The following is an 11,948-nucleotide window of genomic DNA, read 5'->3' as shown; positions in this document are numbered from 1 at the left end:
CGTGCCTGCAGCAAGCAAACAAACAAACAAACAAACAAACAAGCAAAGCAACAAACATGTGCAAGTCAACAGTCGGGGCTGCGCAAAGCTGAGACAGCAGCCTGTCCACCGTCATCCAGGTGCGCTTCTGCTCTCGCGCAACATGCGCAAAACACTCCTGCAAGAAGCAAAGTGCTCCATATACAATTGTAACAAATGGGAAAATAACACTGGAACACACACACACACACACACACACACAAAAGGAAAGCCAGGAGTTTTCTCTGGTTGCTGGTGGAGGGTCCATGCCTCCGTCAAACAGCTGCTGGCTGCTGCCTGTCCTGAGGGCAACAAGGTTTTACACACACATACACACACACCCCCACACGCACACACACACACACACACACAGAAAGTGAGAGAGAGAGGGAATCACACACTCCAACATACTCCTCACAAGACCAAATCATACCCTGGAAGCGTGTTACAGCAATCGAGCCTTGCTCCTTTTTTTTTCTCCCACGTGTGCATTAATTAAGTTAAAAATAACGCCTGGAAGTTGAGCGCTTTTTGGCACGAACGCTACCATGACGCATCAGCAGAGCCGACGAGTTTCTATAAATCTGTAAATTCAAATAAAAAAAAAGAAAGAGAGAGAGGAGAATTGTTGTAATTTATGACAAAAACAATTGCATTAAAATAAAAACGAAATAACGGAAATATTCTTTGTAATAACTACTATTTATTGCACGGTAAAACATTTTTTACATAGGGTTTGTTTTTGTTTTGTATTTAAAATGCGACCTTGACCCCGGCAGCATACCTCACTGTGTGTCCCGCCGTCGCGCTGCAGAAAACCAAGCAGCCTCTGTTTAAAGGGGTAGAAAATCCAGGACGGCGCTGCTGGCAGGAGCTGAATGGGGCGGATGGGGTAGAGGGGTGGGCAGGAGGGGTTGCATGGGTGAGAAGGGGGGGACAAGAGTGAGGGGGATGACATGGGGGTGGCGGCGGGGGGAACGGGTGAAGAGCGAGCAGAAGGAGGAGGAGGAAGAGGAGGAGGAGGAGGAGGAGGGGAAGAGATAAGTGATCTAAAGGGGAGACGATAGGACAAAAAAAAAAAGTGATGATGATGAATACATTGGAAAGTTTTTTGGCCCGGGCGAGGGTGTCAGATTGAATGGCCTGTGCGCATGTGCGAAGGTGTCCAAACTGACAATGCTGGTGAGATGAAGATAGTGTTGTTGCTGCTTCTGGGCTCACGGAGGACGACGAGAGGAATCTACAAGCCGACAAGATGAGATCCAAGGCGAGGGCGAGAAAACTGGCTAAAAGTAGGTCTTCTTCTTCTTCTGTGGTTTTTAAAATGATTTTTTATTTCTTACCGCTTCCAGCCGCCGGCTTCTAAAACTCCGCCGGCTTTGTCCCGGTCCAAAGTGTCCTTGTCAATTGCAATAGAGCTTTAAAAATAAAGAGGATGGGGGACTCTTTTGTCCACAGATAACTTTACGTCTCAGTTATTTAGCTGTTTGTTCCCCCTGCATGCTGCGCTCCCGGTTTCGCTGATCCCTGCGTCCGCAAAGTTTCACGCGTGATGAGAAACGCCGCCGGTGCTTTAGACCTGATCACACTTCTTCTATAAAAGCAGAATTAAACACCGTCGGTCATATCGTATTTTCTCCCCTGTTTCAGTTCGGTTCTGTTGTCGGTCGTTTCAACACAGGCGCAAGTCTGTCCCTTTTCTCCAAAATTAAAAAAAAAAAAAAAGCAAAACAGAAAAAGGAAAAAAAAAAGTTGTCGAGTCGCAGAGTAACTTTTTTTTTTTATAGGGAGAGTCGTTCCAGGTTTGGGTGCAATTGAAATGTAGTGGGCGCTGTGGCACCGCTCTGCTCTCCTGCGAGCTGCCTTCACAGCTCACGCCGCTCTGGACGGACTCATTTCGCTCCTTTGGAAAAAAAAAAAAAAAAAAGAAAGGAAAAAAAAAAGGACTGGGAGACCCCGAGATTTGAATTTGGACGTGAAAGAAGCAAGCGAGATCTGAAATGCACGCGCATTTGAAATCGCAGAAGATATTTGCCTTTTTTTTTTAATGCCAGGGCCACCGGGGCCGCTGCTGCTGACTGGTTCTTTCTCATGGGAATGCCAATCAATAATACGTCCTGCAAGCGCCCATGCACTGCTGCTGCTGCTGCTGCTGCTGCTGCTGCTGCTGCTGCTGCTGCTGCTGCTGCTGCTGCTGCTGCTGCTGCTGCTGCTGCTGCTGCTGCTGCTGCTGCTGCTGAACGGACTGCTGTTCGCGTCACACGGAAAAATTCATGTATTCGTGTTTCCCCCCTTTTTCTTTTTTTTTTTGTTCTGTTGAACATGAGCAGTTTTGTTGTCAGGCATGGAGCGTGTTTATTGTTTGACATTTGTTTATTGATGGTGCATTGATTCATGAATCATGTTTATTCTTGCATGAATTAACTTTGTTTCAAACGGCGTGTTCTGTTTTGGGTCAGTCTGATTTTTATTTTTTTAAATTTTTTTTTAATTTTTGGCCACAGTTTAATTCAACCCCATTTCGACCTGTGAAGAAGGCCTGTTGCTATTTTTACTTTTTTACATTTTTTAGTAGTTTATTTCAGCTGCACTTGCGGTGTTGTTTTACTTAATTTATTTCATTTAAGGATTCTCATGATTTTTTAAAAATATATATATTTTTATTTTATATTTTTTTTTGCGGTTTGCACATAATTATTTGTAGCCTTGCAAGGATTAAACACGTCACTACTGCTTTTATTGATAAGAAAATATAAATGTATATAAAAAAATGTTTTTACTTAGGCTAAAGTGAAATGAAATATTACACAGATTAAAATAACTCTGTTTAGGTGAATTATATTTAGTCTTTTATTCTTGTTATTTTTGTTGTTTTTACAGTGCTACTGCTGTGAGATGGAGAAATTAAATAGAAAAAAATAATAATAATTATCGGGCTTATGGCTCACCATGCAGAGATCGGATTCTTGTGCAAACCTAATGGCAGATAGAAAAGGTGGAGGGGAAAAAAAGAACAAAAAAAGCAGAACTCTAATTAGGCTGCTTTTATTGAATGAAATACTCCAAACACGTTGAGAATTGGGGTCCTTTTGCCAGGAGGTAATTACACTTGGTCTTGATCTCCAAACAGCCCTGATAGCCTGTTGATCCGGGTGCTAATGAACACAAATGCCTGGCTTTGGGAGCAGTCGCGTCGCTGCACTGGCAGGCAGCCTCTCTGCAGGCCTCGGATCTTGTTGTGTTGCAGCCGCAGCTATAGGGAAAACACGAGCAGACAGCTGGCATGAAAAATATCTTGTTCTCCTCAAACATTCAAAACACACGGGCCCGCAGATTTTGAATATGACGTACAGCGGACGTGCACGTCTCGTTTTTTTTTTGTTTTGTTTTTTCTTTCTCGTTTTTCTTCCTTTTTCTGCCCTCTCCGAGTACAGGAGGCCCACAGCAAATGTCCACCAGCTGTTTTATCATTTTATTTTTAACCTCCGTGAGTGATTTCTCCTGTAGACACATTAGATATATCATCTGACTGAACTGTGGGGTGTTATGCTGTCACAATGACGAGCATGGATTTTTAAAAAGTGCAGCTGCAACTGTTTGTGTATTTTAATGGGATTTAATTGTTATTGCTTATAATAAATTTGAGTTATCTTAACATGGGAAGATTAGTTTAATTCAGATTTATATTTGCATCTTACAATTTAAACAATTAGCCAACATTTTTCGAACATTGATGAATAACAGTTTAATTTATTTAAAGTTAATTAATTTATTTCTTCATAATAAAACGCATACTATTCGCGAATCTTGATTGCTCAGGCAGATTAAAGTTTTATTTGTTTCTGTGTGTGAGCGGTGCGGTCGTGCACCGTTAGAAGTCAAAAGAAGAAGAAGAAAAAAAATATCTAACACCTTGCGGCTGTTTTATTGTGGTATTCTTCTGGGCCCATTTGTAGCTTTTAAATTGGTTTTGGATCAATTAAGGGCTTCCGCTTGAGTGAGAGGAGATTTATTTTCCCCAGTATTCTTTTTTTTTCTCGGGGCACGTGTGTGGACAAAACAGCCGCACGCGCACACATCCAGAGAGCATGCACACATGCTCGCGCTGCTGTAAATACGCGACCGGTAACCTCTGCGCCGAAGCCAAAAGAAGTATAATGTAAATGGAAGCACGAAACGAGCTCTTCACGCAGAGACAGACATTTTCTTTAAAAAGGCAACTTACACACTTTATTGATTATTGTTACCTTTCCTTCTTTCTTTTCCCCCTTTTTTGCATTTACAGTAGCTACAATGATAATAATAAAAACAAAGGTAATGGCGCGTGTTTTCAGACGACCTACATTTATTTATTTATTTTAATCCTTCTCACTCCTCTGCTGATTCAGGTCGCTGAAGAAACGCACACATTACCCACCACTTCCCACCTCCCTGACCTCTGCGCTGTCTTTGCACATTTCCACATATCCCTGTGATCTGTGCGTTAAAGGCCCATTATTAGAATGTATACTCCCCAGTCATGAACTTGGCCCGGCTCAACAGCTTCTTATGTTTTGACAGAAGTAATAAAACCCAACCCATAACACTTGAAAACCAACAATGGTCGCTATGTTTAACTTCTGGCTAAACGTTTAGGGTCTCCCATGTATCGCTGCCACGCAGCTGTAATGTGTCACACAGCTCCCTTTCACATTCGCAGATTAGAGCCTGGTCCTATAAATGATAGGATCATCAAATGTATTATTTTATTTTATTTTTTTTTTATATTTGCTGTGCTTTTATTTTGAAATTGTATTGTTAACCTTCGTATAAGTCATTTTTACACGTTTTTCCTGTTGAGATTTTGTTCAAGAGTAGTGTATACAGATATTTTTAAACCCACAGATATGTGTGAAATCGGAGTTTTAGACCTGAGACAGAGTGTTTTTTCCCTTTGCTCCAGTTTAATGGAATTACCGCCATTTCAGCTTCTCATTTTTGAAATTATAATAGCCCAGTTTTCTTCTCGTGATCAGTTGAATTTAGCTGCAAACCTGACAGGAATAGCTTTTGTGTTGAGTAACTGCCTTTTTGCAATTTTACAAATTATTAAGTGTTTTTAGTGGATTGAGGAATAAAGCTTAACCATGTTATGCTTGATACAATGGCTATCAAGAATTGGGACTGTTGCATATCTGTTGACACACACAGCCACAGCAATTGTAGGCATCACTTGATTTTCATTGCATCAAAATTGATGCTGATATACTCATAGCAAAATAGTTTTAAAAACCCATGCATTTTGTATAAGATATGTTTAGCAATACCGGATAAGCAGAAGAAAATGGATGACTGAATGCACTTACTATGTACAGTAAGTTCTTAAACACTCAGAAATGTTTGTATCACAAATGTTACAGTTGGCATCATGTTATTATGACTGTGGTCGTGGAACTGTTCCAAGTATTTTTCAGGGAAATTTACATTACATTGTTAGAACAAAAAAAAACACAAACTCAGCAGGCTAACTTAGTGCAACAGTCCAGACCATGCAGGGTTGTAATAGGAAAACATTCAAGGCTGTTGACTGTGATGATGATAAATGCTATTAATGCATAATTGTCTTGATCCACTTTATTTTTCATCATCACAGTTAATCCTTCACTTGACTTGAGTTTTTGTATTTGGTTACTAAGACCCATTTCAACCAAGCTTCTAATGGTCACTGATGTACATTGAAGTAATCAAGTGTATTATTGTCAGGCAGAGTTAAATTGTCTGACACCTGAAATATTAAAGTCCAGCAGATACTACATGCAAGCAGTGTTTTTCAATTTTCTTTGCTTTTGTTCATTGTGCAGCTGTAACAATTTTGCATGACCAAATCTGAAGCACAGAAACTTGTTGATTGGATTATAGTTTCTAATTCTAGTGTGTGGTGCGTAGTATTTTTAAATTACACATTTTCGACATGCATTGGTCACACTTTTCCTCCACAATACCAATTAGCAAATTTTCTTTCAGGGTTATCCTGCCAATTCAAATATTCTTTCACAGAGATGAGACTTTAAAATCCAGCAGAAAACTAATGAATCACAGTGATACAACCACTGATCCAGGTAAGCGTCTGTCCCAAATCTTTATCCGATTTTTATCGACTACAGTAAAATGGTGGACGAGTGAATTTGAATCTGTTTATTATCAAATTTGTTGTCTATTTTTGAAAATGTGCTTTTACTGCACATATAAAATCATTGATGGCTGTTGAAATTAGACAAACTTTACAAAGGGTTTTAAAGACGACTATATCATTTATAAAATAAGATATGCACTGCACTATGCAGACATATTTCCCATTAAAATACTGGACCATAGTCATAGCGAAGTGCTAAGAAATAACTTGTAATCTAAACAGTGTAACAAGTTCTTAACCAAATGTTTAAAACTAAAGAATGATAGAGAAAAAAATGCTTTCATCGAGCAGGCGTTAAACAAAAAAGTATAAATAAAATTTAGGTTAAACTGTTTTTATTCTTGCTTCAAAGTTTTGCATCGATCAGAAATATATTAATAATCTAGGTACGATATAACATCTATATTACAGTCATTTTACATTTGGCTGAATCTTGTGCCTGTTGAACTTGTACCAGAGGTTTTTGAACTCTTATGAACTCTTTTTCACTATACAGTTCTGCACAGTTTCCATCCTAATGTACTTTGAAAACCAGGAAGTAAACAGTCTAGTAAAGCACATGCCTTGGAATGTTTGGAAATGCCTCAAATTCTATTGTGAACTCCAACCTTGTGTGTTTTATAACTTCAGTGCCAATTTTCCCTCCTGGTAGATGTCATTTTGACTTTCAAGTTTCTTTTGCTTTAATTTATCAAATCATCAGAAACAGTTTCCTTTTAAACGCAAACACACCCCAACGAACACTTTGCCTTTCATCCACCAGGTAAGCTGAAATGACGTCAGTTAAAGTTCAACAAAATTATGAAGTCACACTGACCCATCAGTGCCTACTGAGTCTCGCTGAAAGCTTGAATACGCTTGACTAGCTTTTCCTCATTCTCCACCCCACACACACACCTACATGCACACACATACAGACCATGCATGGACACACATCTGCACACGGTGGTGACAGATTTTTTGTGCATTGGTATGATTTAACCCCAATCAATCACAAACTAGAAAGGTTGAGTGTAAATGTCATCCAAACAGTAGGAGCTGGCACTGTTGGCTCAGGCTGAATGTGTGCGTGAGTCTGCGCTCACACTGTTTTTGTGCAATGTGTTGGAGGCCCTGTCACCGTTCTGAGCCATGACCTTGGCCACGGCAATGGGTGGGCACCTGGACACACGCAGACGAACTTGCAGCGACACGAACCCCCGTGTTTCCTGCCGAGTCTCATGCCGGCTTTGTCACATTTTGAGTTGACACACAAACATGGCTGCTTTAAGCTCTTGCACATGGCTCCAAATCCTATTCATTCCACCGATACGTCGACCTCGCATTATCCAGTTGGCAAATATGGCTGTTTTCCCTCCTTTGCAGTGTGACCTCATGTTCCATGTTTGAAAAAAAAAAAAACAAGATAAAACAGCCTCCCTATCACATCGTTTGTGCAGAGTATGACACGACTGGGAGAGTTTCAGAAATATCGCTGATGTTTTGTTTTTATAGCAGTCCCCCTGTTTTTCATCTCCCATGCGCCTGCGCCAGCAGCCTGCAGATAGGGGACAGGGGAATTGTTAAAAATAGATCAGTAAAAATTAAAGACCGGTCCATGGCGGAGTGATGGGGAGGGTTACTAAAATAAAAAGCCATTACTCTGACGTTAAATGCATTTTGTTTTCAACTGTGACTACTCATCCAATTATGATCTGCCCGGCTACTTTGCAGTGTGCAGTGGACTCCGCTCAGTCATCTTCGCTTCTGGGTTTGCTGATTAACACTAAATGATGATCTCTATGTGTGTCTGCTGTGATTGTACACCACCTGCTGCTAAACACTGTGGGCTGTTTGCAAAACAAGGGCACAAATGTGTCAAGTCCCCAATTAGCCTGTTTTGCAGCCCTCATGACCCCCTCTGCCCCCACCCTTTCTTTTTTTTTGTTTATTGCATCGTGATAATCGAGGGATTGCTAAACATTGTGACTAGTCTTATCTGGTACTAATCCAGATTTATTTGGTTTTAGCCCCCTCACTTTGTCCCTTGTCCACCCTCTTACATCTCTAATAAGCTTTTGCGTTTGTGCGTTCCTGAACTTGTAAAACTTCATGTTGTGCTTTTAATGTATTCTTTGTTTAAGTTGCCAAGAACAGCTAATAGAATTATCTATTAACTGTTTAACAACAATCTCACTTTGAAAATCTTAAAAAATCCCTCTAAAGATGTTCATATTGACCATGAAAGGGCCCCTAAATGATATAGCTCATTTATTTAACATGAATTTGTTAAATGAGTTAAAGGCATATAGTCAAACACAAAAAAGCCAATTGAAAAATCCACTGAAACATATTACCCAGTCTGAGAAAAGGATTTATTTTGGTTTTGAGTGCCTCAGTTGTCACTGCAGCACATTTCTTCAGTCTCACTACCGTCCATCTTTAGTCCCTCAGCGGCCGTGCTGATGATGGCTCATCCTGTTCAGATATGATAAGTGGACAAACTGCTCCGTCCCCTGGGCGGTTTAGCAGTCCTCCCAAACAGACAGTGGTGTACAGGGGCAGCATGGCTCTAAACTCCCTCCACTGCTCCTCCTTTCATCAAGCTAGCAGTTCAAAGCTTTGGCTACCCCCCACCCCCTCCTCGTTCTCCTCTCTCCATCCCTCCTCACTGTCTGTGTGTCGTCGTTAAAGCGAAAGATAGGCAAGCGGTGTCTCATTAAAGCGGATTAGAGACATCTCAGAGTCTCACTCAGAGTTGTTTGGGACATTTCGCTCTTCTCCCCCCACCCGTCTCCTCCACCCTTTTCTCTCAGAGATCAGGTTCTTTGATTTGGCCAGATAAAGACCTCTTTCATGTCGGTCGGGACGGTTAGCGATTACACTGTCAGACCCGTCGTTTTGGTCAAGTTTGACAAATTTGCCATGCAGGGTGGGACGGGTGCGCCGGGATTGTATTGGGGAGGAGGCTATACAAGGAGATTCCCAGTAATTGAGCTGTCATTATCCAGTGACCCTGCCAGGCGTGAGTGCAGAGGGCTCACCGGTTCTCTATTTGCTTAATACTTGGCTAACTTTCTTTGTGAGTATGATGGATAGAACAGGGAGGAGAGAGTGGAAGCAGGGTTCCAGCCCCCCAGATGAATGCCTCTGCTTACTCAACCACCTCTTTCGAGCACTGCTGTCCATGAAAATTGGCTGTGCTACAGTGCTGCTACAAGTTCCATCCCCCCCATCCCCTACTCTCTTAGCTCCTCTACGGTGCAGCACAATTAGGCCCATATTCACCAGCTGCCATTTATTTTCATACAAAATGAAAACTGGTGGCATGTTGATTACTGAATTCTCCAGAGACAAAGGGCCACTACTGGTGTGGTTTCATTTCATTAAGTAGAGTGTGGCGCACAGGATAAATATGTTAGAAATTCCCCCGCATCCCGTCTCCTTCCCCTTCCCCACCATCCATGTTTACCTCAGCCACTCTGTATGCTAAGCAAATCTTGAGGTGTAACAGTTGTGAAATTGGAACAAATTACCTGACATGTTTTGGTTGGAATTATGCAGATTTTGCATTTCCTCTTCGATGCTTGCTGGTAGTCTTTGTGTTGGTTCTGTTTAAAATCGACATAAAGCAAGTATTTATTGGTTGATGGTTGCCAGAATTTTTTGTCATGTAAAATGTGCAGTGCCTCATGTGCAGTAAGGACTCGTACCCAAAGCACAAACTAAATATAATATGGGAGCAAGTAATATCAAATTTAAAAGAGATTAAATCTAGTTGAATCAGCTACCTTCAGAAGTCACCTGACTAGAAGAATCCACCCATGTAATTAAGAGTGTATTCATACCACTAAAGTCCTTTGATTGCTTCATGTTTGGCTTAGACCTTTTTTTTTTGTTCAGTGTTGTTGGTGTCTATAATGAAAAAAAAACCAACACTACATGGGTGACGATCATTGTTCCCCTTGAACAGGAATGATAGAAGCAGAACAGTTCACAGACCCGGAAAAATAGAAAACTTTGGACGTCTGGCATTCTGCATTTCTGTCATGCACATGTGTGCTGTTAGTAAAATTGCAGTACCATTTTAAATGTCAAGACCAAATCATACAACACAGATTTTGTGATGTGACATTTCTAACTTTGGAAAGGCATTGGCATGCTGCAAGTTGAATGAGACTTTCTGCACCCTTGACCCACACAATGCTGGCAGCAGCATCCCTAAACGGAAAACGGTGGATCAGGTACGAGTTCTTTTCAGTACATGCAGTAGTAGTATTGGCAACACTGATGACAAAGCAAAGGTGGGTCGGTAAGTCCAAAAAAACATCCTTTTACTGTAGTTGGTCTGGATCGAGGCTGGTCTGTGTTCGCACCAAAAGCGAACCGTGTCAAAGTTTGTTTGGAAGCAAACCGAGACCATCTCAAAATGTAGGTCTCGGTGTGGTTGTTTGGTTTTCATCAGGGTTTGCTTGAGTGTAGCTACGCCTCCACACAAGGGCCAGAGTAAGGATTCGCTAAAACGGGCCAAATGTATCAGGTGTGAATACATGCTTAGTCTGTTTAAAAATGATTCTGTAAAGGCCCAAGAGAAGGTAGAAAATATTAAAAAACAAACTGCATCATGACGACAAGGTAACACAATAGGGCTAAAGTTGTGGAGAAGGACGGGGAACTGGGTAGAGTACAAGGCAAGATGGATGAAGCTTATAAATGAATTACTTCCGAAGGAAAACTTGTCAAAGGCTGAGAGGAAGCAGACACGGACTTGCAAGGTGTTGTATGGTTTGAGAAGAAGGCAGGCAAGACAGTTCAGCAGCAGAGTGTCACTATATTAGCACAGAGATTTTGATAGAGGAAAGACGAGCCCCCACTTGTTAACCTAGAGTCAGAGTAGAGGTAAAGTGATGAGTCGAGTGGAATGTGTGTGTAACCGTTGGTGAGTGGATGCCCACTTATTTGTGTGAGCGTAGGTGTTGGAGAGGGTCATGGTAAAACATTTCAAGATGGCCCATTAGCTGGCGTGGGCCTGTTCTCTCCTGACACCAGGATTCTTCTCTGCTGACCCTCCCACCACCACCCCCAACCCTCTATAAGCCCCTCTGTCCCAGAGGCCCCCCCCCTCCACAGCCTCATCTTGCCAAGTGTATGGTTCCAAAGCAGTGATGAAGCTGCCTGCGTGTGAAAATATTGAATTGCAAAAACATCCCTGGGTGAGAGGGTGTGTGAATGGAGCTTTCAGCACCGGGGCCGACCCGAGCCTTGTGCTACTGACTGATGGACAACAAATGGCATTTTGTGTCCAGAGCCGGAGAGGAGAGAGGAAAAGAAAGAAAAGGAGGAGAAATGGAGAGAAAGGGGGGAGAGTTTGAAATTTTTCAGGACTCTTCAATTGAGGGTCCTTATATGCAGCTTTCTAATGCCTTATCACATGGCCACATCTGACCTCTGGCCCCTGCTCAGCCAAAGCTGTCAGGCTGCTCCCCAGCACAAAGCCACATAGCCTCAGTGGGCACCACTGACTCCCCGTTTACAGCTGTTTCTCCAAAGGTAATAGGTAGAAGTAATGTCAGTGACCTTCACTTTCCACCACTCTGCAGGAGGGCAAAACTCTTAAGATCCCTTGATAATGTCAAAGGTAGAAGGGTGGCTGTTTTGCCGTATTCACTCCATGTGCTTGGATCGCTTTAGATTACATTAAAGGCAAACTAAACTCTGCACTTTTATTCGTCTTCAGGACGGCGTTCTTTTACAGGCTTCTGCTAACTAAGAAGTAAAA

The 11,948-nt window shown here is 41.8% G+C and overlaps 1 protein-coding gene across 7 annotated transcripts in view; it reads left to right on the top strand.

Moving 5' to 3' along the window:
* The first annotated feature begins 1,012 nt into the window (after window positions 1-1,012).
* Window positions 1,013-11,948, top strand: part of prdm16 (PR/SET domain 16) — a 204,314-nt gene continuing 193,378 nt past the window's right edge. For 6 of the 7 annotated variants that reach the window (XM_023335432.1, XM_023335415.1, XM_023335406.1 and 3 more), the window contains exon 1: window positions 1,013-1,310. In XM_023335432.1, the coding sequence (XP_023191200.1) occupies window positions 1,274-1,310 (37 nt within the window). In that variant the 5' untranslated portion in view covers window positions 1,013-1,273. The remainder of the gene's footprint in view (window positions 1,311-11,948) is intronic. The other variant, XM_023335419.1, reaches the window with a different exon arrangement.

This window comes from Xiphophorus maculatus, chromosome 1 (genome assembly GCF_002775205.1).
Source record: "Xiphophorus maculatus strain JP 163 A chromosome 1, X_maculatus-5.0-male, whole genome shotgun sequence".
Lineage (NCBI taxonomy): Eukaryota > Metazoa > Chordata > Actinopteri > Cyprinodontiformes > Poeciliidae > Xiphophorus > Xiphophorus maculatus.
This window is presented reverse-complemented; position numbering and strand designations above follow the sequence as displayed.